Consider the following 26,898-nt stretch of genomic DNA (forward strand, 5'->3'; position numbering starts at 1 on the left):
ACCCGCTAACAATCGACTTTTGGTGGCAGTGGGAAAGGCGCACCGAGCCGCGTCGACCCCTTTGAAAGGGGAAGGAAGCCTGTAGGTGGGAAGACATGGCCTCTGAGATGTAGAATATGTTTTATAGAAGAGAAACACACATTTCAGGACAGCCGCCGACACTGATCACTGCCTGAAAAGTTTGAAAGTATAAATATGAACGCAGCTCAAACCGACCCGGTGCCTGAGCACCTGCTCGCTTGGTTTCCATTGAAAAGAGACAAAAACACAACTCACCCACACTCCTCCATCTGCTTGCTAGTTGTGGGAAAGCCCTAAGAAGTTGATGACCAAATGCAGTAGAGAAGTCAGGAGTCCAGTGGTGCTTCGTTCCAAAAAGTCAAACAGAGAGGAACACTGATGTACTCGGTAATCGACTCGTCAGGGCTTCTGCATTAGTAGGAAGCAGCTGGAGGAGAGTGGGTGAGTTGTGATTTGTTCTCTTTTCAGTAGAAACCAGGCAAAGCAGGTGTTTGATGCCTCATATTATGGGATGGGACCCTGTTGGTGCTGTTCTGAGCATTATTTGTGGCTATGAGCAGCTTTTTTGATGGTAGTTGGCTCTTGGCTACAAAGACAGCAGTGTTTTTCTATCTGAGCTTAAGTTTGTACAACTAGAGACATTTGTGGTCGGCAGACTTGATGTCTCGAGGGTGGGGGGGTGGGCCGTGATGTGATGTGTGACACGCTCTGCATGTGTGCAGCTGCAGTCTGCAAACTGTATATAAGTCACATCCTGACCACAGTCCTGTGGTTAAAGTCAAACAACCTTTCTCTTGTCCTCATGAAATGGACGGTTCTTTCTATCAATGTCTACAAGATTTTTGATTTCATGATGAACTAATCATTCTATTATAAATATTATGTAAATTAAAGTCAAGAACCTTTTTGATCATTAGAGCAGTTTCAAGTGAAGACACTACTGTTCTTTTCACTATTGTCCTTTTCAGTCACCTCTGTAGCTGAAACCACATTAGTGTCACAGCCACTGAGGAAGAAGGAGGGTTTTTACCATAAACTGATCAGAGAGCAGCTGTTACATTGTTGTTTGACAGTCAGGATGGAGGAAACCTCTCTGCTGAAGCTGCTCTGTAAGTTAATCTCTCTTCATGTCTGTTAGTGGTAATTTAAGAGATGTAATACTGTCTATTTTAATGAGGTTCTGTTCTCTAATTCAATTTAATTTGGTTACACATCAAACTCATGCTGTTTCTAAAAGCAGTTTTTCCACCAACCTGGGACTTGGTCTAGGTAGGTCCTCGATCTGTGGAGACGGTAGGGCGGTGGTTTTCTGTCGTAATATCACCAGACTTCACAGAGATATCAAACTGAAGAGTTGGAGTTTGAAAAACATGAATCCACAGAGAAGAAATCAACACAATCAAGAAGAACTCTGGGGAAAACAATGTATTTACAGTCAACAATGTGCCGTTGTTGTGGTATTTTTTTTAATGAAAAATGACATAAAAGCTTGCATACAACAAGACCAATGAAAAGAAAGAAACTGGAGATGGAAAGTGAACTATACATGACCCTTATAACACTTTCTGCTGAGCTAGGACTTCTGATGTAGTTACATAGAATGGCCACAAGGCGAGGACCGAAGGTGCCACTTTCCATTGCATTGAAGTCAATGGCACCATCTCAAATAAGACTAGGAGAGTGGCACACTTTCGGAGAAGAGTATGATGCTGAGGCCAATGCCACAGAATAAGGTGCACAGTCAGCAGAGATAAGGCCTCAACAGGAGAGATGGAAAAGTACTGAGACCAGGTTACATGTATATAAGCCACACATTAATGATATGAGTCAGTCGCTCTCTTTGCAGTGCACCTCTGTGCATGAAGTTCTGAACTTTATTTTTCTTATCTTTTGCCTATATATATATGCGACTCGGGTTGTTTTTCTAACTCTACTTGAGATCCAGCTTTTCCAGCGTCATGTATTGAGTTTTTGAGTTTATTTTACTTAAATGGAGAAGAAAAGTTTAAAGGCCCAAATAGGACGATATGTTTTTTGTTTTTTTCTTCTACACCAGGCATCACCAAATGGCGGACCTCGGTCCGGACCCGGACCGAGTGATGGTTCGATCCGGACCCGAGACCAATCTCTAATAAGTTAACATTTTCCTGGAGCATTTTTTTCCGACGGGACAGCGGGCTCAGCTATAGGTCAATACGGCAGCTTCACTCAATTGAGCCAATCAGATCGTTTGTTTACCCTGCGCGGCCAGTGCGTCCGAGAGGGAAAGAGAAAGGAGACGGACTGATGACAGCATGTCTTGCTCCAAAATAAAAAAAAGTTGATGCTGAAGTCAAAGGCGAGCCGCCGGGCGTTTGTGGCCGCCGCCGCCTTGGTTAAGCATGTGTGTGTTCTGTGTGTGTGTGTGCGTGCGTGCGTGGGGGCCGTTCAGATGGGTCTCTTGTTGCGCGCACAAGCCCATTACTTTAATGTGCGCTCAAAACCGAGAGCGGTGCCGTAGCGGTGCGACATGCTTGTTTCCTGCTTCTCCGCCGGTGTTGTGTCAGACCCCGGTTCTCCCTCGGTCTGTAAACTTTTTCACGCGGAGCTCTGCCCCGTTTGGAAGGAGAAGGAAGCCCGTATGCGGGAAGACATCGCTTCAGAGATGTAGAATGTGTGTTATAGAAGAGAAACACCTATTTCAGGACTACTGACTTGTATCACCAGAACTGTGATTTTCAGCCTCCCTCCATATTTAATGGAGGGGGACAATGCAATGACAGTGCAGCTATCAAGATGCTTTTGACACCTTGGCCTCAAAAAAAGAAAGAAAAAAAAACACCAAAAAAACAAACAGGGAAACCCCCTTATTTATTCTGTCTTGTTCTCTTTAATTGAAATACAGACCTTAAATTAATTTGTCTGGGGGCAACTTTTATTCATGGTAAAAAAAAAATAATTTTTTTTTAAAAAGCTAGTTATTTACTATACAAGTGCACTATGTTAACTGTTTCCTGTGTTGAAAATTGACAATAGATATGAAAATGCACTTTGTTGATTTTATTTATTTGACATAGGGGTAGGCTTTATAAGACACCATTTGGACTTTATAAGGTTCGGACCTTTCACTTGGATGGAAGTTTAGTAACTGGACCTCAATGAATTTTAATTGAATAACCCTGTTCTACACCGTAAGATCGTGAGAACAATTATTTGCTCAGTGGAGACTGAACTCTGGGTTTTGTCTTGTAGTATTATATAGACTCACATTAAATAGTCCTAACAGAGCCGAGGCTGCTCTGGCTGTTGTTTCTCCACCACAAACTTCAGGTAGATCATACACGACAAAACCATTTCCTCCTTTCTGTTCTCACTCTACTTCAGTAACTGTAAAACCAAACCCACTTCTGTTAAGTGTCCTCCTGTTGAGTGTGAAGCCTTCAACCTGACTGTTGTGTCTCTGCAGGTCTGATGTCTCTGCTCTGCTGCACAACACACACAGGTGAGTGAACTCCTGCTGTTCACAGCTGATTCATCTGTGGAAGCAGCGTGGAGAGAAGACGGAGGACTGAGAGTACAGCGGCAACAACACTGACAATTAAAAGTTCCAGACAACCCACTCGTGTTTTTCCGACCTGTTTTACCTGTGAAAGTCACTATAACGGCCACTCGTAACTTCCGACCCGTGAACTCGTACCAGATCGAACTGGTACGACTTCACAGGTCGGAAAAATACGAGTTGCCTTGAACGCACCATAACAGTCCTCGTCCCTACGTCGCCACATTCAGGCGCATCCCTTGGCTGCACACACAGCCCTGCATGCCGTTCTCTCTCCTCATTGGATAAAAACTGTAGGATACGATAAATGTTTTCTCCTTGGCTCAGAGCAGAGCAGAGTGACTGACAGACCCGTGTTTCAGACCAAACACTCTATAGAAGTGATTGCTGTCGGAAGATATAACTATTTAAGACTTATATTAACACAAAAATATCGCTTACTTCTGCTTTAATATCAGGCTGTTTTCTCCTCCTCAGCTCGTCTGACTGTGAGTCCCAACACATCTCAGCTGTTTCAATATGACTCGGTATCTCTGAGCTGTGAGGAGAGCTTTGGTGGATGGACACTGAGGCGGAACACAACCAGAGGAGAGAGAACTCAGTGTGGAGTCGACTGGGGAAACTTAAATGGTTCCTCCTGTGAGATCGGCTACGTTGACCAGTTTGACAGTGGAGTTTACTGGTGTGAGTCTGCAGAGGGAGCAACAAGCCGCAGCATCAACATCACTGTGACTGGTAAGATCAGACTGTGGAGTCAGTGTTGATGAAGCTGTGTTGATGAAGCTGGATATTCTCATTCATCCAGGTCATCGTTATCTATGGGCAACAATTAAGTCGAAGGCAACTGGACTTGTATTTGTCTAGGAGGACATTTTGTCTCTTATCCAAGGGGCCTCATCAGTTCATAATGCATCAGTATGACTAGTCCTCACTCGGTTACACCCCGCCTTTCCGAAAATAGACTTCCATTCATCGTAATAGCGGGGTTTTCTATTATTTCTGAAGACCCCGCTATTCCGAAAAGGCTATTGGGGGAAACCCCCCCACTCCAAACGGACGGACACAATCAGAAAGGAAACGGAGGCTGCATTGATCCTCTTTTTTCGTTTTGGGGTCAAACGGATCATGTGTATAATTAACTGCAAAACGGGCAAATACTTCATATTAAAGGGATCGTTCAGCCAAAATTGAAATATCACTCATTATCTCCTCCCCCTCATGTGGACTAAGGGCTGGGAGAAGTTTCAGAGTCCTCCGTGGCTTCTCTGAGTTACAGGGGGTCTCGGCGTAGCAGTGCATGTCCACATGACGGTTGTAAACGGATACCAACTGTCTTCGTAACAAAAAGACACACCAAAAAACATCCAGATACCTCCATGCTGCTGGTATGTAATGTCCGTCTTGTATTGAAGCCCCGAAATGCGAAATTGCCCCGAAAAAAATTAAATAAGTCTATATTTCAAGCTTGTTTGTAGCGGAAGATCCTCTTCCTGGTTCGTCAAATTTGGGAGGAGGAGGAGCTTCGATAGTACTTTTGTGAACACACCCACAAATACTTTGGTAAACACCCCCACAGAGGTTGAATACTTGGGTCTTTCTCCACTGTTTTGTCAGACTAGTGGGGACTATTGAGGAAACATCTTCCTAGACAAATTCAAGTCCAGTTGCCTATACGACTTAATTGTTGCCTAGAGATAACTGTGTAGAAATGGATCAACTGCTGTACTTTGTCTCTGTGTTGAGGTGGACCAGTGATCCTGCAGAGTCCTGTCCTCCCTGTGATGGAGGGACATGATGTCACTCTGAGCTGTCAATCAAAGGAGACCCCTCCCTCCAACCCCCCAGCTGCTTTCTATAAAGATGGCTCCCTCATCAGGACTGAGCCTACACGTCACATGACCATCCACCATGTTACCAAGTCTGATGAAGGCCTCTACAGCTGTGACATCACAGGCCATGGAGGGTCTCCACCCAGCTGGATCACTGTCACAGGTCAGAGGGATTCAGCACCAGTATGTGCTAACAGTGGTACATAGTATATGTTTTATTTTGGTAATGTTTTATACATGATATGCTAATGTAACGGAGGTCCGCCGGTACAGCCACAGTCATGAGGTACCAGTAAGGAGAATTGACGACGTGTGAAAGACATACTAATCCACTTGCCAAATGGTCATTGACCTCTTGGCGAAACGATTAGCATTGTCGCTCGCGGTGCAGGAGACCTGGGTTCGAAACCCACTCACGGGCAGGCCAAAACAGCATCGGTCACACTAACACTGGGAATGAAAGGGTGTCCTATCAGTTAATTTAGTTAAACGGTAAATCAACGCCCCCACAAGGGACGTTTAACTGGACATTTAAAGTCTCTGGTTTGTGCTGACGTCTCTGTTTGATCTATAACAGCTAATTAGGCCATTGGTGTGAAGATGAGCTGTTTCTAAATAGTGAAACTCTGAACCTTCAGGAGGCAGTGGTCGAGTCAGTCCACTGGATGAAACGATTTACGGCATGCAGACAGTAGGTGCGTTTCCATTACCCCTTGAAATGCGCAAAACCTAAATATCGAAATTAAAAACTGGTAATGGAAACACCTACATTTAACTCTCAAATATCGCAAAAAAGTTTTTACACTCTCATGAGGTGGTTTTTGAGACGTATCGATACAAACGTGTATCGCAAAAGTGTAATGGAAACACTTTTTTCGCTTTTCTACACGTCACCGGCGTCACCGGAGTTGTGTGTGTCCACAGCTGTGTTGGTTTATGTAACTTGAGGGGACAAATGAACCACATGTTTATTGTCATGCATTGCTGATGTGACAGTTGAGGTTCCTGTCACTATGCCTCCAATTGATCATGTGCCCTGGCTACTTGGCCAAGGGGATGTCCCTTTGGGTGACTGGCAAGCGCGCATGACTCTTACCCGGGAGGTGTGGGTTCAATCCCCACCCGGGCCCTCTTCACCTTACCACACTGACCTGGGCATTGTTTCTCAATAAATTAGAAAAACCTTTCCTATCGTTCCCCTTTTCCGTGCATGGTTGAAGGAGACTGGCTCGCATCCACGCTCCCACTCCCTCCTGCGCCGAAATGTCACCTTAAGTCACATAAACCAGTACGGGTGTGTGGACACAACCACCTATATTGTTGTCAGCGCCTCATCACCGCTGGTGTTTAAAAGGCTCCGTTCTTTCTGCAGTCAGGTTAAAGCGCACATCCACCGTGTTGGTAAACAATTAATCCCTCTATATATCAACGGAGGAAACCGTGCTGAGCAGCTTGGGTTGGAGGTGGTGTGAGTGCGGGCCAGCGGGGACAGAGGAGGGGGCATTAGAGCTTCAGCACGGTACAACTGGCCCGTGTGAGTGCGTCCTTATTTGTGGCCGCTGCCAGCGCCACACGGGCTTTGCCTTTCAGCAATCAAGCGCTGTTTTTGTCTTTGTTAAAAACAATAACAGCAACAGCTGTCGGCAGCTGAGATCGCTGTGCCGTCACCATAGAAACGCAAGACGCATTACGGCTCATTCGCAAAATACCTTTCAATGGAAACACCCGCAAATAGCAATTGCACTTTTTCGAAGTTTCAGAAATATCGCTTTTATTTTGCGAAAATCTGTAATGGAAACGCAGGTAGTACATGTGGGCAGATAAGCGTCCTTACGGCAATATGTGCTAATATAAGCTCATTGGAAATGCAGTCTTCATTCCAGCAAAACACTATCACTTTGGTCCACGGGGGGCGCCAAAATCAACACACAATTACATTTATTTGTAGGGGTTTTAGGTTAAACATTTGGCTATGCTGTGTCAGTATATCTGTGCTTTTATGTCATATATGTGTGGTAAATGTATGTTGACATTTTTTATACTTTTAAATTTGTTTTAAATTGCACATTTGGAGTTTGGGGAAATGTAATTTCGATCCCCTTGTGTAACTGTCAGTTACATTGTGTGATTGACAATAAAGTTTACTGAACTGAACTGAACTATGCTGTAATGCGGGAGAAGCTACATTAGCGTCCATCACTAGATATTGGATTTAAGTTTGATTCAGAAACTCTCAAGTTGAGAAAGTGTTTGTTTATACCAACGATGCACTGCAAACAGGAGCTGATATTCTCTCTCCTTCGGCTCCACTCAAAGGTTCACCACGTCACTCTGCCCCTCCCACCTCTGGAGCTCCGCCCCCTGCCTCGTCCTCCTTCCAGCTTGTGTTGTTCGTGGTCCGATACCTGGTGGTGTTCAGTCCGTACTTCATCTGCACCGTCCTCATGGTGTCTGTGTATCGCCGCAGACCCACAGGTAACACTCCACTGATTGATTGATTGATTGATTGATTGATTATTACATTTATAAATATGTTTTCTACCTTTTCCTACCGTCACCTGTTGATGTCAGGTAACCAACCGTCCGTCTCCATGGCAGCCTTGTCCACTGAAGCCAAGCAGGGATTGGCTGAGGACTATGATGATGTCATGGCATTGGGCACCAAGCACGACTTCTGAGTGAATACATGTTTAAAGCTTCAGTTTTTCAGTAATCAATGCTTATTGATCTCTACCAATACTTTGGTTCTAGCTATTGCTTAATTTTTTTTTAGCTGTTTCGTGCATTGATTTAAAAATGTTTTTCCCGGTCCCACACTGTAGGAGCATAGTCTGGGAGCTGCTTTTTTCTTGTTTCTCCCCTTTTCCACCCTTACCTCTCAGATAGATCTTCGGTTGTGATGGGAGACTTCTCCTCATCAATAGCTCCATTTTTATCTGGTGTTCCCCAGGGGTCAATTCTTGGTCCACTGTTTTCTTCTATATGCTTACCCTGAGTGAAATTATTAATAATCATAAAATTAATGTACATTTTTACGCAGATGACACGTAACTCTATCTACCGCTTGCTGGCAACAACACGGATGAATGCGCTAGAATTCTTGCCTGTCTTTTTGATATTAAATGTTGGATGTCTCAAAACTTCCTCCAGCTGAATTAATCCAAAACAGAATAATTCTATTCGATCCCCCCAACCAAACCAGAAATCTAAAAAAGAATCTCGGATCACTGCCATCTAACATTAAACACTCTGCCCGAAATCTGGGTGTCATCTTTGATTCAGAGCTGTGCTTTGAGCAACAAATTACCAAAGTAGTTCAGTCTTGCTTCTTACAAATTAGAAACATTGTTAAGGTTAAACCCTTCTTTTCCCAAGCAGACCTTGGAAAAACTTTTTTAGAGTAGCTCTGTTGTTTGCCACCTTTATTGTTTATATTTTGTTTTCATTCCATTTGTACTGCTGATTATGGTTTTATGCTTTTATCCTGACTGTTTTATCTCACTCCGCAAAGCAGATCAGGTTTTTGGTTTTATGTTTTTCTAAATGTTTTTGATGACGGTGTTATTTTTACTTGATCTGTAAAGCACTTTGTAACTGTGTTTTGAAAGGTGCGATACAAATAAAGTTTATTACATTATATTACTGTATTAAAGGTGTCATGTGACTGATTTACACAGTGTCCCTATTTTTAACCCTTTCTCCTGCCCTGTGATATGAGTCAACTGGGTGTTTTATGTCCCATGGTATCTGGCAACCTGGTGGGGTAACCTGTTGGGGAAACAGAAAAAAGAAAGGAAAAACCCAACTGTTGTTGTATGAGTAACCTGTTGAGTAGAAAAAAAAAGTGTAATATGGAGAAGTGTTTTCTTTCAGTGAGAATTATTATTTTTGTTAAATTCATAACTACATAACTTTAACAGTTATTTTTGCATTTCATTCATTCATTAGTTAATCTCAGAGGTCTAATTGTGTGCACTGAGTGTTGCTGTGAAGAACATTGAGGAGGAACTATGAAGAACCAAGTTGTAATGGAAAAGAACCTGAACCGAGTTGAGTGGAGCTGTGACTGTGTATTTGAACAGGGCTTTACCACTACAATAGTCAGTGAGTTGGTTTCTATAAAGCAGAGCAGAGCAGAGCAGAGCAGAGCTCACCTGCAGCAGCAGCCAGCAGGGGGCAGCACCACACTTCACCTGGACTAGTCTGTAGAGCTGCTCTCAGATCAGTTTATGGAAGAACTGAACATCTGACTGAGGATCAATCAATCAATAAATACTGAACTCAATAAATACACAAATGTATGAAAACATGAAGTTTGGTCAAAATGAAGAAAATAGTCTTTTCTGTGTTGTTACATTCATTTATTTATTTCATTCATATGAGATACTGAGATTCACAGAAACAGGAAGTGACATCAGAGAGAGTTCAGATGATCAACATGTGATTTTACTAAATGTAAAACAGTCAGACACAAACAGCTTCACAGAATCATCAAGACTTGATCAGATGTCAAAGATCAAGCTGAACTCATTGATTATCAGTGATTGATCGTCAGAGATCCAGTCAGACTCTCTGTGATCGTCAAACAAATGACTTCCTGTTTTTAATCCTTTGAAATGTATTAAAACAATAAAACAGCTTGAAGTGAATTCTCACAACACACACGAAGAGACAAACAGCTCCACCCATGAAGGATCATGTTTCAGCCTGGAGGTGTTACCTGCTGCAGCAGCCAGCAGGGGGCAGCACCTGACACACTGAACATCTGACACTATCAATCAATCAATCAATCAATCAATCAATAACAGATCAGGTCACACAGTTTCTATTTACACACAACAGACCAGCTGTATTTACATTATTGTTGTTATTATTATTTACAAACTGAGACATTCTCCACTAATCATCTACCTCCATCTGATCTTAGTGAGAACCCCAGTTGTTCAAAGGTATAACATGGATAATGGATTGGATCAAATCTTGAAAATGGGTTGTTCAAAACCAAAAACGGATACTGAGATCGGATTAGATCACGTGATCCAGTCTTGGTTTTGATCTGGATAAAACCCTCAGTTTGTGTTGTTCAAAACCTTTTAGTAGGATCGGGAAAACTTTGATAAAAAAAAAACAGGATTATTCTGATCCCAGCAGTCGGGTGGATTCAGGGGGGATTTTAAGAACAGAATGTGAATTAAATTAAAGCAGATATCAGTGGCACGGCCGTTTCGGCTAATGCTGTGTTCAAGGCAGGCTTTTGAAACCGTAAGTTACAGCTTCAAGTCACAACTACGACTTGGTAGCGTTCCAGGTAACCCGTAGCTCGTGTTTTTACCGTCCTGTTGTCTGTGAAAGTTCCCTATAACGGCCACTCGTAACTTCCGACCCGTGAACTCGTACCAGATCGAACTGGTATGACTTCACAGGAAGGAAAAACACAAAGTACGAGTTTCCTTGAACGCACCATGAGTTAGCAGCCCCCGCCCTTGTCAGGCATCAATTGGTCCTCGTGCTACGTCACCACATTCACGCGCATCCCTTGGCTGCACACACAGCCCTTCATGCCGTTCTCTCCCCTCATTGGATAACACTTGTATCCCACAAGGAAAATTTTCTCCTCGGGTTACAGCAGAGCAGAGTGACGGAGAGACTCGTGTTTAGGCTGAAATACTTCATGTAAGTGATTGCTGACGGAAAATAGGACTATTTAGGACTTATATTAACAAAAACATTCCACTGATATCTGCTTTAAATTCAAACTGGTCAAATAAACAATATTCATAATGCAGTATATTGATTTATATTTTGCACCTAATTTTAAACCACAACAGTGATTAGTAAATAATGTTAACTTTTCTACAACTGAAAAACTTTTCCCCAAACTCAACTTGAATTTGAATTTTGAAGTTTGAATTTTGAAAATTGAAGTTTGAATTTGAAACACATGGGGAAATATTCACAATTTCACTAATGTACTGGATATTTGCTTTTTTTTGTTTTATTTTAACAGCCCAACCAGATGGAGTCTGGCTGTTTGACGTTGAAGAAACAACAAAGAGCACAGAAAACAACACATATACTCCTTTTTCAAATAAACACACTTTGAGTGAGCCCATGCTGCTGTTCTACCTGTTGATTACAGACCAATCAGCCTTCATTGTGATGCACAGTCCCATCTAGAGCACTCATTATCCGGATTTGGTCATCTTGAATATTTGGATTTGTCTCAGGATCAGTCCTCAGTGAAACCTGCTCCTGTCTGGATGGATTCTGGTTCCTGGTCCTGGTCTCCTTCATGGATCAGGAGTGGGACAACTGAGTCTCTGTAGACCTTCTGATCAGTCAGCTGGTTGACCAGTCCTAGCTGCTGTATAAGCAGCTCCACATGACCCCTTCTGACCTCTGGTTTTTACGTTTATAGATGATAAAACCAACAACACCACCAACAACCAACAGAGCAGCAGTCAGACCAACTCCTAATCGAATCTGTAGACCCTTGTCTCCTCCCTCCTTGTCTCCTCTCTCCTCGTTTCCTATCGCCTCGTCTCCTATCTCCTCTGTTCCTCCTGCAGAGAGAAGCAGAGTGAGGTATCAGCTGTCAGGTAGGTGATGAGTGAAGAACACAACAGAGTCTGGACTCTGGGACTCAGTTGAGAATTTATTATTAAGCTTACTAAGTTGTTTATATTCAGTTTTTTACGAGGTGACAGAAAAGTCAACAGGACAGGAGGCGTATTAACCCACTGAAACAACGGGTGACGCCGCATGAGGGGGCGGACCTCGTCAGTTATTCGGTTTTCTCAGTTGCATACTTGAGACAAGGACAGAAGTCCGACTTGACGCCAAAATCGAATTTTTTTAAAGTATATTTTTTGGGCTTTTTCACCTTTATTTGACAGCACAGTGAGACAGACAGGAAAGGGGGAGGCAGAGAGAGGGGGAATGACATGCAGGAAAGATCTGCCCTACGCGGGATTCGAACCGGGGACGCCTGCGTTGAGGACTGTAGCCTCTACATGGGGCGGCCGCTTTAACCACTGCGCCACGCACAGCCCCAACCAAAATCGAATTTTGAGCATAGCTCGATTAAGCTCTGCATGTAAACGTACTGACAGATTCACCTGAGTATTGTGAAGGAAAACAATGGTGACATGACGGAGAATCGACATCAAAGAGGATAATAGAACTGCGCCATCACACGAGGCAGCGACGTGTCCCACTGCACCTGAACACACCGTCACACCAGGACCCAGTGAGTCCTCGTCTAGTTCTGGTACCAGACTGGGTCCAGCTGGGCTTGGTCTCCTGACCTAACGCTCTGAAACGCTGTTGATTGATACAGAGCCAAACACCAGGAAGAGATCCGCCATGTTGAGACTGAGAGCGATGACGGCGCCTCACTCCACGGTTACTAACTACTAGTACTACTGTAAACTAAACTACAATAAAACTACTATATAGTATCTACAGAGACAGAAAGTGACTGAGGACAGCTCCTCACTCTAATTTTAATCTACTACAGTGACCATGTTAACCAAAGAAACTACAGTGTAACCAAAGACCCTTACCTTCAGGGGACAGACATGGAGGGAGACACAACAGGAGACACATGGAGACCGTCAACACTGAGGAGGAGGAACACATCTTCTTCTTCTACTTCTCTTTAATATCTGTCAGTGTCCAGGACTGACGATGCCAAACAGCCGTGAGAAGTCGCTAAACACTCACTAAGTGAAACCTCCTCTCTGTCCCTGACTCTGACCAGCTCCCCGTCCCGCTGTGTGAAGGAGAAGCCGAACAATGAGGGCAAAGAACGTGATGGAGTCATGGCAATGTAACATGAACACAAGCTCCCAGTCCGGTCATTCAGCAGCAGCAGCAGGAAACTGAACCATCACTCTGAGGTTTTTACATGAAAGCCAAATATTCAACAGCTGCTGAGGTTTAACATGACTGACCATCCTCCTCTGGTTTGTTAATGCTGCTGCTCCAACACCTTTAACTCTTTCGCGACCACACTAATTCCTCAGCACATCCGCTCAGGACCACATGTTTTTGGCTATTTGTTTACCTTTTTCTAACATCGAACCGAACTCTGTACATCACCTAGAAACAAACGGTCTTCATGTGGTTGAAGAGTGACTTTCCAACGTGCTCCTCGAAAAAACGGTGCGTTTTTCCGCCGTTTCGTTCATGAGTAGGAAGGAGAAGAAGAGAGCTGGGTTTCTCCAAAAACGGAGCTCCCGCTCTAGTTTCAGAGAAAAATGCACTTTTGTGTCAAGTGGCAATCTGCTCATTTTACCGCTACTCTGCAGTGTGGCATGTCTCCCAAATCATTTCTACGGCTAAATAAATATATTTGTAGGTAAATCTGGGGGGTGTGGCAGCGTGGAGAGCAGCGGTGCAGCGGTGTGGGTCTCTGGCTGCAGCGCAGCAGCTCCGTGACACTGCTGTGTGACTGGCCGCCGGTGGGTGCTCTGGGGCGGGGGCGGCCGCTCACAGCCCCCGCTGCTCAGCCCCCGCTCCGCTGCACGGTGAAAACAGCAGTGATAACCGGCTTTCAGATCCGAGTCTCCAAACCAGAAACGTTTGTAACAGCACCGGAAAAAGTTGCCAGATTTGTCGTCGGTCGCTTTTGTCAAAAGAGGGTTTGGAAAGTCGCCAGATTCAGCGAGAAAGTGGCAACACTGTAGCCGACAGCCGCACAGCGCTGCACGCTGTCCCCAGAGCAGCATTCAAGGAGAACGATTACTCAAACAAAACCAAGATCACACAGTTTATAAAAAACATTATGTTTTGATTTTAGTTTAAAACAGTTTTACATATCAGAGGAACCATATTCACAAACAGGGTACCTCAGAGTGTCTATTATTGTAATCTGTAAAAAAAAAACGGTTTTGACGAGTTTACTCGTCAATGGTCGTGAACGTTCGGCAGGCTGTGACGAGTTTACTCGTCAATGGTCGCGAAAGAGTTAACAATAACAACAACAACAACAACAACAACAACAACAAAAAGACAATAAAAACACACCATGTTCCACCCACGTTGTTGTAAATATGTCTAAAATTAAACTGCAGGTGACCACCTTCTTTAAGATGTAACACAACCAGGCAGGAGATTTTTAGGTATCCCCCTTTTGATATAAATCAGTCATATCAACAATCAACTAAATCAATTATTGTGCGTAAGCAATTCAATTCAATTCAGCTTTATTTATAAAGCGCATTTCATGCACAAGGCTCAATGTGCTTTACAACAGGTATACATAGTTAAAAATCAATTAGAAATCAAATAGAAAACAAGAAGAGTGCAAGTGCAAGTAAACAATCATATATGTCATCTTCAGCACACACTTAGACTCACACACCCACTCACACAATCACATATGGACACATGCACACACACACATACACACACAGTTCAACAGAATGCTGTTGGGAAAAGATATGTTTTTGATCTGTTTTTAAAGATGGCTACTGATGTAGCATGTCTAACTGTGTCAGGCAAGGTGTTCCATTTTCATGGGGCATAAACACTAAAAGCTGCCTCCCCTTCTTTGGATCTGGTGCGAGGAATGAGTAAGTTGCCACTGCCTGTTGACCAAAGTGTTCTTGCTGGGGTGTAAGTGGTGAGCATATCTGTGATGTATTGAGGTGCAAGGCCATGTAGTGCTTTGTAAACCAGGAGTAGTATTTTGAAATCGATTCTTGTACTAACAGGTAACCAGTGCAAAGACTTCAGAACGGGTGTGATGTGTTGATATTTCTTGGTACCAGTGAGAATACGTGCAGCTGCATTTTGAATTAGTTGTAACCTCTGAATACTTGATTTTGGGAGTCCAGTGAATAAACCATTACAGTAATCTAATCTACTTGTTATAAAAGCGTGGATTAATTTTTCTGAGTCTGATTTTGACAGAAAGCCCGTCAATTTGGAAATATTTTTGAGATGATAGAAAGATGATCTTGTAATGTGATTGATATCACTTCTTCTAAATTTAGATCGCTGTCGATGATTACATCCAGATTCCTTGCTTCAGTTTTGCTGAAGCAGGTTTTCAGGTCTTCATTGCAAAATAGCAGCCTATATGTGAGCGACTATGTGTAAGATGTTCTTCATTGCAATTACCAGCAGCAAGCATTTCTTCATTGCACACGCATGTGGAAATATTTAAACAGTCTCATGATTGGTGTATCTAATGCAACAAACCTAACGGACTAAGAAAACTCAGCAGTTACATTATGTCCTTGTTTATTAGGCTAGAGTCATACTATCTGGCTTCATGTTCAGGTTATGTGTGTTCAAGTACTAAAATAGAATACATGATATCTCAAAACATACATCACGCCATTCAAGTATAAAAACAGAGTACATAATATCCCAGAACATATCCAATTGTAACAGGACAAAGAAGATACCTTGCTCATAGTATAGGTAATTGGTCCCAACCCCCATTCAAGCTAGGGATGCAGCTCAGGTGAGGCAACCCAAAAGACATACACATCAGTAAGTCACAATACAATACAATCTGAGGCTGTTGTTGGGAAATAAAGGTAGGGAACTGAGAAAGTGAGCAGGTTAATAGAAAAACAATAAACACAACCAATTACCAATATGAGCAAGGTGTCTCCTTTGTCCTTTATCCTGACGAAGATCTATGCTTATCTAGGTTCCTTCAGACTTTGTGATCCTGCATGAGTGCTAGCTGCTGTTGTATAATCCGCTCTGGGAGTTTTCTATAGATCATAAAAGCAACAACAGCAACAACAACAACAACAACAACCAACAGAGCAGCAGTCAGACCAACTCCCAGTCCAACATGTAGACCCTTGTCTCCTCTCTCCATGTCTCCTCTGTCCTTCTCTCCTCCCTCCTCGCCTCCTCCCTCCTCCTTGTCTCCTGCAGAGAGAAGCAGAGTGAGGTATCAGCTGTCAGGTCGGTGATGAGTGAAGAACACAACAGAGTCTGGACTCTGGGACTCACCTGACTGAACCTCCAGGTGGATGATGCTGATTGGCTCATTCTTAGTAGATCTTCTCCTGCGGTTTGTTTCTCTCATGAAGACACGACACTCGTATGTTCCTGTGTCGTTACTGGTCACGTTCTTCAGGATCATGGACACGTCTCCGTCCTTCATCTCTCTGTCCTTCAGCTCCACCCGACCTTTAAAAGATGGAAGCTGGTTGTGTGGATCAGGTTTCCCGTCCCGGTACAACAACACATATTCTGGTTCCAGTTCAGGTCTGGTCCATTCAACAGCTAAGATGTCAGTGTTGCTGGGAGCTCGACATGACAGAGAGACAGACTGTCCAGGTTCAGCTGTTTTGTTCACTGGGAATGAAACAAAGGAACACACAAGTCTTGGTTAGCTCAGTGTGTTAGCTTCACAACCGAGGAAGCTCAGGGGTCAGACCGGTGTCATCTGTCGGACACAAGAAGAATATTCAATGAACATCTTTAATAATAATGACTCTTTTTGGAGCTTGAGGTGTTCTTAGATAATTGTGACAAAGTGGTAAATTGTTACGGCTGTTTTTGGATGAAAATATTTTATAGAAAATGCAAAAACGGTAAAATGCAGCTAGAGCACTTTTCTAGTCTCTAAGACCACTCAAAGTGCTTTACATTGTTGGTCACATTCACACACACATATTAATACAGCGCTTTGTACCTACGTATTCATGCTCATTTACCCACTGGTGACACATCGGGGGCAAGTGTGGGTTCACTATCTTGCCCAAGGAAACTTCTACATGTGGACTGGAGCAGCTGGGGACTGAAACACTGACCCCCTTCCGGTTGGTAGACGACCTGGTCTACCTCCTTTACCACAGCTGGTTAATCTAATGAATCAAACAAATGAAATCTAACAACACCTGGATCATTTCTATGATGGAAATGGTCAACCATGTATGCAATTATTGTACATTTGAATATCCTGTGTGTGTTTTAATTGTTGTTTCTGATGTAGTTACAGTGTTATAAAAGAAACGAACCAGTCTAAGTTTTGCGAGACAGTAACACGATGAAGCCGCCGCCATTAACCAAGCAGAGAGAACCAGAACTGCGTCACCACACGAGGCAGCGGCATGTGAACCCAACCGTCTCCTGACCTCTGAATTTCTGTTGATTTGATACAGAGCAAAGAAAAAAAACTGGAAGTGATCCGCCATTTTAGGCCATGGCTTACCACTCACTATTCCATGGAAACTACAGTAACCACAGGGACAGAAAGTTGACCATAACCTTAATCCTGACCTAATGCTCTGAAACTCTGTTATTTTCATACGGAACCAAACAACAGGAAGTGATCCACCATGTTGAGACAGAGAGAGACTGACAACGGCACTTCACTCTACGGTTAAACTACTACGCTTCTTCCTTACCTTCAGAGGACAGACATTGACGGAGACACAGCAGGAGACACAGGGAGACTGTCGACACTGAGGAAGAACACATCTTCTTCTCTTCGGTGTCTATCAGTGATTAACCGTCGAATAAAAACGACGCACGCTCTTAGCCGTGAAGTTCCATTAGCCCATCCTCCTCCACGCCCTAAGAAGGAAATGAGGAAATGAACGATCAGTACAAACCAAAATACAAGTCAAAGGCAAAGAAAGAGATAAATACAAATGGGAAAATACATGGTTCTCTTTTGTGGCAAATCTGAGTTCCTGGTTCAAACTTTCATGCTTTTTGTTTGTAAAGAATTGAATGGATCGTCATATCCCAACAACATTTTATGCCTACAAAAGTATTATTTTTGCTAGTGTGGCAAGGTGAAGCGGGCCCGGGCGGGGATTTAACCCACACCTCCCGGGTAAGAGTCATTAACTAAACTCTATCCTGAACAACGACAGGCACCCACTCCATGCCCTTGACACATTCAGACTGAGCTCACACGGCAACAGGCTAATCCCTCCGAAATGTCGAACTGAGAGGAATCTCAAGTCTTTTTTTACCAGCTGCCATTGGGCTTTTTAACTCACAGTAATCATGTGCAGATGCCATTTTGCTTCTCTTAATATCTGTAATCATGTGACAGTGTCTCTCCCCCCTTTTTAAAAATCTTATTTTAGACCTCGCTACTTTTACTTCTTTTTAAATCGCATTTTAGACTTTGCTGCTCTTATTCACTGACATAAGTTTGTAACAGGTTGTGCAATATTGTTGTTATTGTGTATTTTTGTGCATGATGCGTGTTTGTGGTCTTGTGTTGTCTTCTGCTGCTGGTAACATTGTAATTTCCTGCAAAGGATTAATAAAGTATCTTTAACTTTAACTTTAATTAATGTGCGCTTGCCAGTCGCCCAAAGGGACATCCCCTTGGCCAAGTAGCCAGGGCACATGATCAATTGGAGGCATAGTGACAGAAACCTCAACTGTCACACTAGGGATGTCTGATAGACCTCCTTTGGGCAATCAGCCTTTACTATAAAGGGTTCTCAGATGTGGAATTCCTTACCGATCGAAATAAAACTAACCCGAGATATTACCAAATTGACTAAAACTAATAAGTATTTTCGTCAAAAAGACAAAGACTAAATCTAAAATGCCTGCCAAAAACAACACTGATCAGGATGTGAGTGTTTAAACCTCAAGTCGGAGCTGCTCAGGTGATGTAGATCAGATCAGGTCAAACCAGAGCAAGAAGAGACAAACACACAGTTTCTATTTACAAACAACAGACCAGCTGCATTTATTCTTGTTGTTATAATTATTATTAACAAACTGAAACATTCTCCACTAATCCTCCTCCTCCATGAGTTCATAGATCAGTCCAGACTCAGAAACGTCTCAGGATCAGTCCTCAGTGAAACCTGCTCCTGTCTGGATGGAGTCTGGTTCAGGTGAACAGGGTCACAGCTGATCCTGGGTCTGTGGTCCCGGTTCCTCCAGACCCTCTGATCCTGGGTCTGTGGTCCCGGTTCCTCCAGACCTCTGATCCTGGGTCCGTGGTCCTGGTTCCTCCAGACCCTCTGATCCTGGGTCTGGTTCATGGATCAGGATCCACCAGCATCATCAGCTGGCTTCATCAGTCTCAGCTGCTGTATAACCAACTGGAGGTGAACTCAGCTCTGTGGGTTTTCTACGTGTAATACTCTGATAAATATCAGTGGTATTTATTTCATTATTTTCATGGGAATAAGTTAAGTATAAAATGCCAGTTCAAGGTGAAGTTAAAATCTACATAAATAACTATTTCATATAAACGAGGTATTAAAATGTATAAATAATTAATGTTTAAAATGAGTAACTTTAAAAACATAATTTCATGAGATGTGTGTGCCTTTAAAAGAAGTTAAAAGTGATTCTATTACGTTACATTATGTGCGTGAGTTCATGCGTGAGGTCATGACCTGAATGTTTACACTTCCGGGGAGAGACTCGAGCGAGGAAGAAGAAGGAGCAACGTGTTAATGGCGTAGAGCGGAGACTTCGGGACTGTGTGTGTCGCCAGTGTGGAGTTATGAGTGAGTGACTGTGAACTGTAGTTGAGCGACGTGTTCGGAGTGTGTTTAGTCCGACTCTCCACCACTGCGTGTGTTTTGTGAACACGAAGACGAGTTCGGTTCTGTTAGCTAGCAGGAGCTAGGCTAACACCACGGGAGCTAGGCTAACACCACGGGCCTCGCTGAGGGGAAACGCCGCCTGCACGGACGGGAGGGGCTTGGGTGAGTCGTCTCGGGAGAGAGTCGTCGACGGAGGTCGCTTCGCTGCTGCCGAGGGACACAGAGGACGCTTCGCTGCTGCCGTGGGAGACGGAGGTTCGCCGCTGCGAGCTGCTGCGAGCGGAGACGGTCGTTACCGCAACGAGCGAGCGATTCATCAGCTGCGGCCTGGTCTGGCTGACTTCACAGACACACGGGAGTACAGGTATCAAAAGGTTTCCATCATGAGCTCCAACTAAGCGCGCCAACGAAAGTAGAAAAGAGTGCACTCAAAATAAAATTAGACAGTTTGAGAAAAGACAAAAACTCTAAAACCCCGGGGTTATACTTTTTTATTTTCTATATCTCTCTTCCATAGAGAACGGTTTTGATGTGTGTTTTCCCTGCATCATTAATACATTTCTTGAAACTGAGATTATTGTGTTTGGTTTTATTAAATTGTGTTTCATTATTGAAGTATTAAGATACATACAGGTCAAGTGTATTCCCTACAGTCTCCAACGTTATTTAAGAGTGAGAATCATACATTACCCTAGACTGTATACTATTTGAGATGTGACTTTTACCATAATACATTTGATAAGCGTTAAAGCTTCATCTTTATAACATAAGGTGGGTTTTAATACACGAGCCGGTGGTAAAAGGGTTACATTTTTGGGGGCTCGTTCCGGGATTTGTTTTTGTTGTAACTGACCTGTTTTTTTATTTTCTTTATTCAAAAAAAAAAAAAGAGAGAGAGAATTTTTTCCGAGACTGCTAATGTAATTATCCTCATTGCTAAAAACGGGGAATTATTAAGTGTGTTTACATTTATTGTGAAGTTTTGCTGTTCTGAGCTAAAAAAAAATGGAAGCAATTGAAATTGAAGCTTGGTGCAAAAGGCAGCAGTTAGCTTATGAAAATGCAGTTGTTTTGAGTGATGTTGACCCAGATGTCACAGATGCAGTTCTGCTAACAGCTTTAAGTCAGGTTAAAGTATTTGGGAAGTCTGAAATAGTTGATCGTTGTCTTGATACAGCTTCTAAAACACATTTTATACTGATCAAGACTTCCACTGACTTGACTAAACAAACCCTACCTGACGTTGTTGGACTTCCTGGGGAGGCTGGTCCATGGCCTGTTCATGTGCTCACTGCTCCTGCAGAAAATGAAGAGTTTCAAGCTAAACTAATGTCGTTTCTGAAGACTGAAGGTAAAACTCTCACTGATGTTAGCGGCTTACTCCAACCTTCACCCCTTGACATGAACACTGCACTAATACACGCCATCAGCTCCCTAGTGGATAAATGTAACACCACATCTGCTGATTCTCAGAGTTATCGCAAGCTGCGCATGTTCTCTGGTGTGAAACCTACGCCCAGTGGCGAGGAAGAGTATGATGCATGGGCAGAACAGACAACGCATTTGCTAGAAGAGTGGCAGTGCAGTGACAATACAAAGAAACAGAGGATAGTGGAAAGCTTAAAAGGTCCAGCTGCTGACATTGTGAGATTTTTGAGAGTGCAGAAGCCCACTGCAACTTCACATGACTACATGCAAGCTTTGGAAACAGCTTTTGGGACAACTGAGAGTACATCTGATCTCCTGGTGAAGTTTAGACACACATATCAAAATGTTGGTGAAAAACTGTCTACTTACCTGTTGAGGCTGGATAAACTGCTGCACTGTATTTTCAGAAAAGGAGGCGTGGCACTGTCTGACATGAATCGATTACGGATGGAGCAGGTTGTGAGAGGAGCACTGCAACAAGACATGATCGCTCTACGTCTCCGCATGACCCACAAGCTGCGAGAACCTCCTTCTTTCAGTGAGTTGCTAAAAGAGGTAAGGGAGGAAGAGGACATGCTCCAAAGCAGAAACGATGTCAAGAACCCAGTAATGTCACAGTCTGTAACTCCTGTTTCCAAGCCTGCACCTGAACCGGAAGTCGATCCTGAAGTAGCCAAGCTGAAAAAAGAGATCAGTGTCATGAAAGCTGAAATGATTAGTCTTAAAGCTGCTACAGCATCACATCCAGACACACAGAGTCCACAACTAGAAATCCCTGCCAAGACAACCTACAAAAAAAATGCTACCCCACAAAGGTCTGGCTATCAAGAGGATAAACCTGGGATATTTTGCTATAGATGTGGGGAGGATGGACATTTTAAGAGAGAATGTGAAGGTGAAGAAAACCTACTCAAAGTCAACAAGCGCCTCATTAAACTGACAAAGAAATCGGGAAACTACCGCGGGGTCCAGTAGAGGAATGGCCTGGCATCCCGGTGGTTGCAACACGTTCCACCAAGTGTAAAAACTCAGAAAGAAAAGTGATTGACACTGTACCTGAAGGCTTAGTGGGCCCAAGCTCTGTTGTGTCAGTACAGATTGAAGGCATCTACTCTAAAGCCATACTCGATTCTGGTTCTCAAGTAACTTTGCTGTACAGATCCTTCTACGACAGATATCTGACACACCTGCCATTGACGTCTATCAGCACTTTGCAGATATGGGGTCTTAGTCCTGCTGAGTACCCTTATGATGGCTATTTGTCACTTAGGCTGGAGTTTTTGGAAGCGGACGTCGGAGTGAGTGAGACCATTGATGCACTTGTGTTGGTATGTCCTGACCCAGTTGTGAGAGGTGAAGCTTCCATGCTCGTAGGCACAAACACACCCACTGTGAGACGACTGCTTAGCCACTGTAAAGAAAAGGGAGGAGAAAACTTTGTGAGAACTATGCACATTCACCCAATCTTCAGAAAAGTTTTCAGTGAGATCTCACTTCTGCCACCTGACACTGACAACAACAAAAGAGGAACTGTGTGGTTTACTCAAACCAAACCTGTCACCTTACGGCCTGGGGGAGTCGCCAGAGTGACTGGTGCTGCCAAGTTTCAGGGAGCGCCGAGCACTCAGACCATCCTCGTGGACTCACCTGATGACCCTGCGAATGAGTCACGGTTTCCAGATGAACTCCTGGTGAGACCAGAGTTACAGACATCCACTGGTGTGATGGCTAAGAAAATCACTGTTCTAGTCAGAAACATGTCAGCACGAGAAATTACCTTGACCAGAGGAATGCCGATCGCTCATCTGTTTCCTGTCGACGTCATGTCATCTCCACCTGAAAAGAAAGAGTCTGATGTTGAATCAACAGGAAAGTTGACGCCCTCCTCTTTCAACTTTGGAGACTCACCAGTTCCTAAGGAGTGGAAAGAAAGATTGGTGACAAAAATGATGGAACGGAGCGAGGCTTTCTCTCTGCATGAGTTTGATGTAGGATGCAGCAAAAGCACCCAGCATACTATCAAAACCACAGACAACAAACCATTTCGTGAGAGGTCTCGTCGGCTGCCGCCTGCAGATGTGGAGGCATTGAGAGAACATCTGTCGCAGCTAAAAAACGCTGGTGTTATTACAGAGTCACGCAGTCCTTATGCCTCACCCATTGTGGTCGTGAGGAAGAAGAACGGGAAAATAAGGATGTGTGTGGATTTCAGGACTCTAAACCGTCGCACTGTCCCAGACCAATACACAGTGCCAAGAATTGAAGATGCTTTGGCCTGTCTCAGTGGAAGTAAGTGGTTTAGTGTGCTCGACCTTCGGAGTGGATACTATCAAGTGCCAATGACAGACTCTGACAAAGACAAGACAGCTTTCATCTGCCCGGCTGGATTCTTCCAATTTGAAAGAATGCCACAGGGAGTGACAGGGGCTCCTGCTACGTTTCAGCGGATCATGGAACAGACTGTCGGAGACATGAATTTGCTTGAGGTATTGGTTTATCTCGATGATATCATTGTGTTTGGAGCGACGCTCGAGGAGCATGAAACCAGATTGTTAAAGGTGCTTGACCGCTTGAGAGATGAAGGACTGAAGTTGTCACTGGATAAATGCCAGTTTTGTCAGCCATCGGTAACCTACGTCGGACACATCATATCACAAGATGGGGTCTCTACTGATCCAAAGAAGACCGAAGCTGTAACCACATGGCCGAGACCGAACACTGTGACTGCTTTGCGGTCGTTTCTTGGATTCTGTGGGTACTACAGACGCTTCGTGAAGGATTATTCCAAAGTAGCTCACCCGTTGAACCAACTGTTGTCCGGTTACCCACCAGCTGCAAAGAAATTCAAAGGTAAACAGGAGAATACTTACCTCAACCCTTCAGAGCCTTTTGGTCATCGGTGGGATGAAAAATGTGAAGCAGCCTTTGAGGAACTGAAGCGACGGCTTACTCAAGCTCCTGTGTTAGCTTTTGCAAATCCTCATCTCCCCTATGTGCTGCATGTCGACGCTAGCCGAGAAGGGCTAGGAGGAGTGTTGTACCAGGATCAGGGTGAAGGATTGAGACCCGTGGCTTTCGTCAGTCGAAGCTTGACTCCTTCAGAAAAGAATTACCCAGCCCATAAATTGGAATTTTTGGCGCTGAAGTGGGCGGTAGTGGACAAGCTGCATGATTATCTGTACGGGACTAAGTTTGAGGTGAGGACAGACAACAACCCTCTGACATACGTGTTAACGTCTGCCAAGCTGGACGCGACGGGTCACCGTTGGCTTGCTGCCCTATCTACGTATGACTTCAGTCTCAAGTACAGATCCGGTGTCCAAAACATTGATGCCGACGCCCTCTCACGTCGTCCACATCCCAGTCCAATACAAAAATCAGAGTGGAAAGACATTCCTGCAGCAGGTGTGAGAGCCATGTGCCAGATGTCTGCGGTGACAGAACACAGAAACCCACAGTCTGGAAGAGCCATTGACCTTTTGGGGGTTTCTCCACAAGCTATCCCACAAGCTTATTGTAATTTGGCTTCTTTGAGTGTCAAAAATATGCCTGTTGTGAGTTTCACTGAGTTGTCAACCGCTCAGCAGGAAGATCCCGGCATAGGACAAGTGTGGTCGGCTCTGAGAAATGGCAATATCAACCAAGTTGACAAGACAAAACATCAAGCTTGCTCTTTGCTGTTGAGAGAGTGGGACAGGTTAAAGATGCAGAAAGGAGTAATGTATCGCATTGTAACTCCACCAGGAAAATCACGCTGTTCTCAATTGGTGCTACCAGAAAAGTACAGAAACACAGTAATGAAATCACTGCATGATGACTCAGGTCATTTGGGCCTCGACAAGACATACGGCCTGATTAAAGATCGGTTCTACTGGCCTCGGATGAAGTCAGAGATCGAAGAGTATTGCAAGTCTTGTGTGAGGTGCATAAAAAGAAAGACTTTACCCAAGAGAGTTGCACCTTTGTCTCATCTGCAAAGTGATGGACCATTTGACCTTGTTTGTATGGACTTTCTGTCCATTGAGCCCGATTCGAGCAACACAGAAAATGTCCTGGTCATTACTGATCACTACACTCGCTACGCCCAAGCCTTTCCAACAAAGGACCAAAAAGCCTCTACAGTGGCAAAAGTGTTACTGGAGAAATATTTCGTCCATTATGGATTGCCCAAGAGGATGCACAGTGATCAGGGCAGAGATTTCGAAAGTCGCCTTGTCCACGAAGTGTTGAGTTCACTCGGAGTTGAAAAATCAAGAACGACGCCCTATCATCCTCAAGGAGATCCCCAACCCGAGAGGTTTAATAGGACATTGTTGGACATGTTAGGGACTCTGGAACCAAACAGGAAGAAGAAATGGAGTCAGCACGTCATACATTTGGTTCATGCTTATAATTGTACTCCGAATGAAGCTACGGGATTTTCTCCCTATTTTCTCATGTTTGGGCGTGAAGCCAGATTACCTGTGGATCTATGTTTTGAGAATTCTAGTGATGGCACACAACAGAAAACTTACCTCAAGTACGTTTCCGACATGCGGAGGGAGTTGAAGGCTGCCTATGAACTAGCAGAGTCCATCGCTGCCAAGCAGAATGATAACAACAAGCAGAGATATGACAAAAGAATCAGATTTACACAGTTGTTACCTGGAGACAGAGTCTTGCTACGGAACCTTGGATTACAAGGGAAGCATAAACTGGCAGATCGCTGGGCATCGAAACCATATGTTGTGGAAAGCAAGATGCCGAACTTACCAGTGTTCCGCTTGAAACCTGAAGATGGCGATGGACCAATCAAAATCCTCCATCGAAATCACCTCCTGCCTCTCGGGAAGAGGATATGTCCAGATCCTGTATCTAATACAGATGTTACACCTACAAGGAGAGTTCTTCGACGGAGAAGACAGAAAACGCCAGATAAAGACTCTGAAAGAAGAGAAGTTAGACCCAGTGATCCTGTTGGAAAAGAGTACACTGACTCAGAGGATGAGGACTATGGACTGTGGTATGATTCCACTATTGAACCTCTCAGGAACAACATGGATGATGATACTCTGGAACCATTCAGTCTGGATTTGGATATCTTCTTAAGCGACTTGACTGGACAACCAAAAGCAGTTGAGCCAGCAGAAACACAGGAATGTGTGGAGGAACCTGAAATGGACAGTGGAAATGAACTTGAGTCAACTGAGACAACAGAACCTGAATTAAAAGAGACATGTGAGAACCATGAAGAGACTGAAAGAGACAAAACACTGACTGAAGACATTCACTTACAAGAAGAAGACATTGACCTTGACTCTGAGACTGATCTTGACTTTGACGCTCAGACCAGACCTCAGAGACTAAAGAGGGCTCCTTTAAGGTTAACTTATGACACCCCAGGTCATCCAAGTGTCATAGCAGCCCCTACGGTGAAGTTTGTTTCTTGTATTTACAAGTGGATAGGTACACCTATAATTGCTTAATTGTGTGTTTCTCTCACCAGATGTGCCATATTGGTTTTATGTTTTCAAGGTACAAAGTCATGAGGGCATGCTTTTATTTTGGTGGGGGGAGAGTGTAATACTCT

At 43.8% G+C, this 26,898-nt stretch overlaps 1 protein-coding gene across 1 annotated transcript; it reads left to right on the forward strand.

Annotated features, from left to right (window-relative positions):
• The first annotated feature begins 1,099 nt into the window (after positions 1–1,099).
• Positions 1,100–8,106, forward strand: LOC146968338 (low affinity immunoglobulin gamma Fc region receptor II-a-like). The gene is made up of 6 exons (XM_085759113.1): positions 1,100–1,130; positions 3,467–3,502; positions 4,037–4,294; positions 5,303–5,551; positions 7,705–7,863; positions 7,960–8,106. Exons 1-6 carry the CDS (start codon positions 1,100–1,102, stop codon positions 8,064–8,066), a joined length of 840 nt encoding a protein of 279 aa, XP_085615239.1. The 3' UTR covers positions 8,067–8,106.
• The last annotated feature ends 18,792 nt before the right edge of the window (positions 8,107–26,898 follow it).

This window comes from Trachurus japonicus, chromosome 18 (assembly GCF_045865225.1).
Source record: "Trachurus japonicus isolate A0001 chromosome 18, Traja_1.0".
NCBI classification, from domain to species: Eukaryota; Metazoa; Chordata; class Actinopteri; order Carangiformes; family Carangidae; genus Trachurus; species Trachurus japonicus.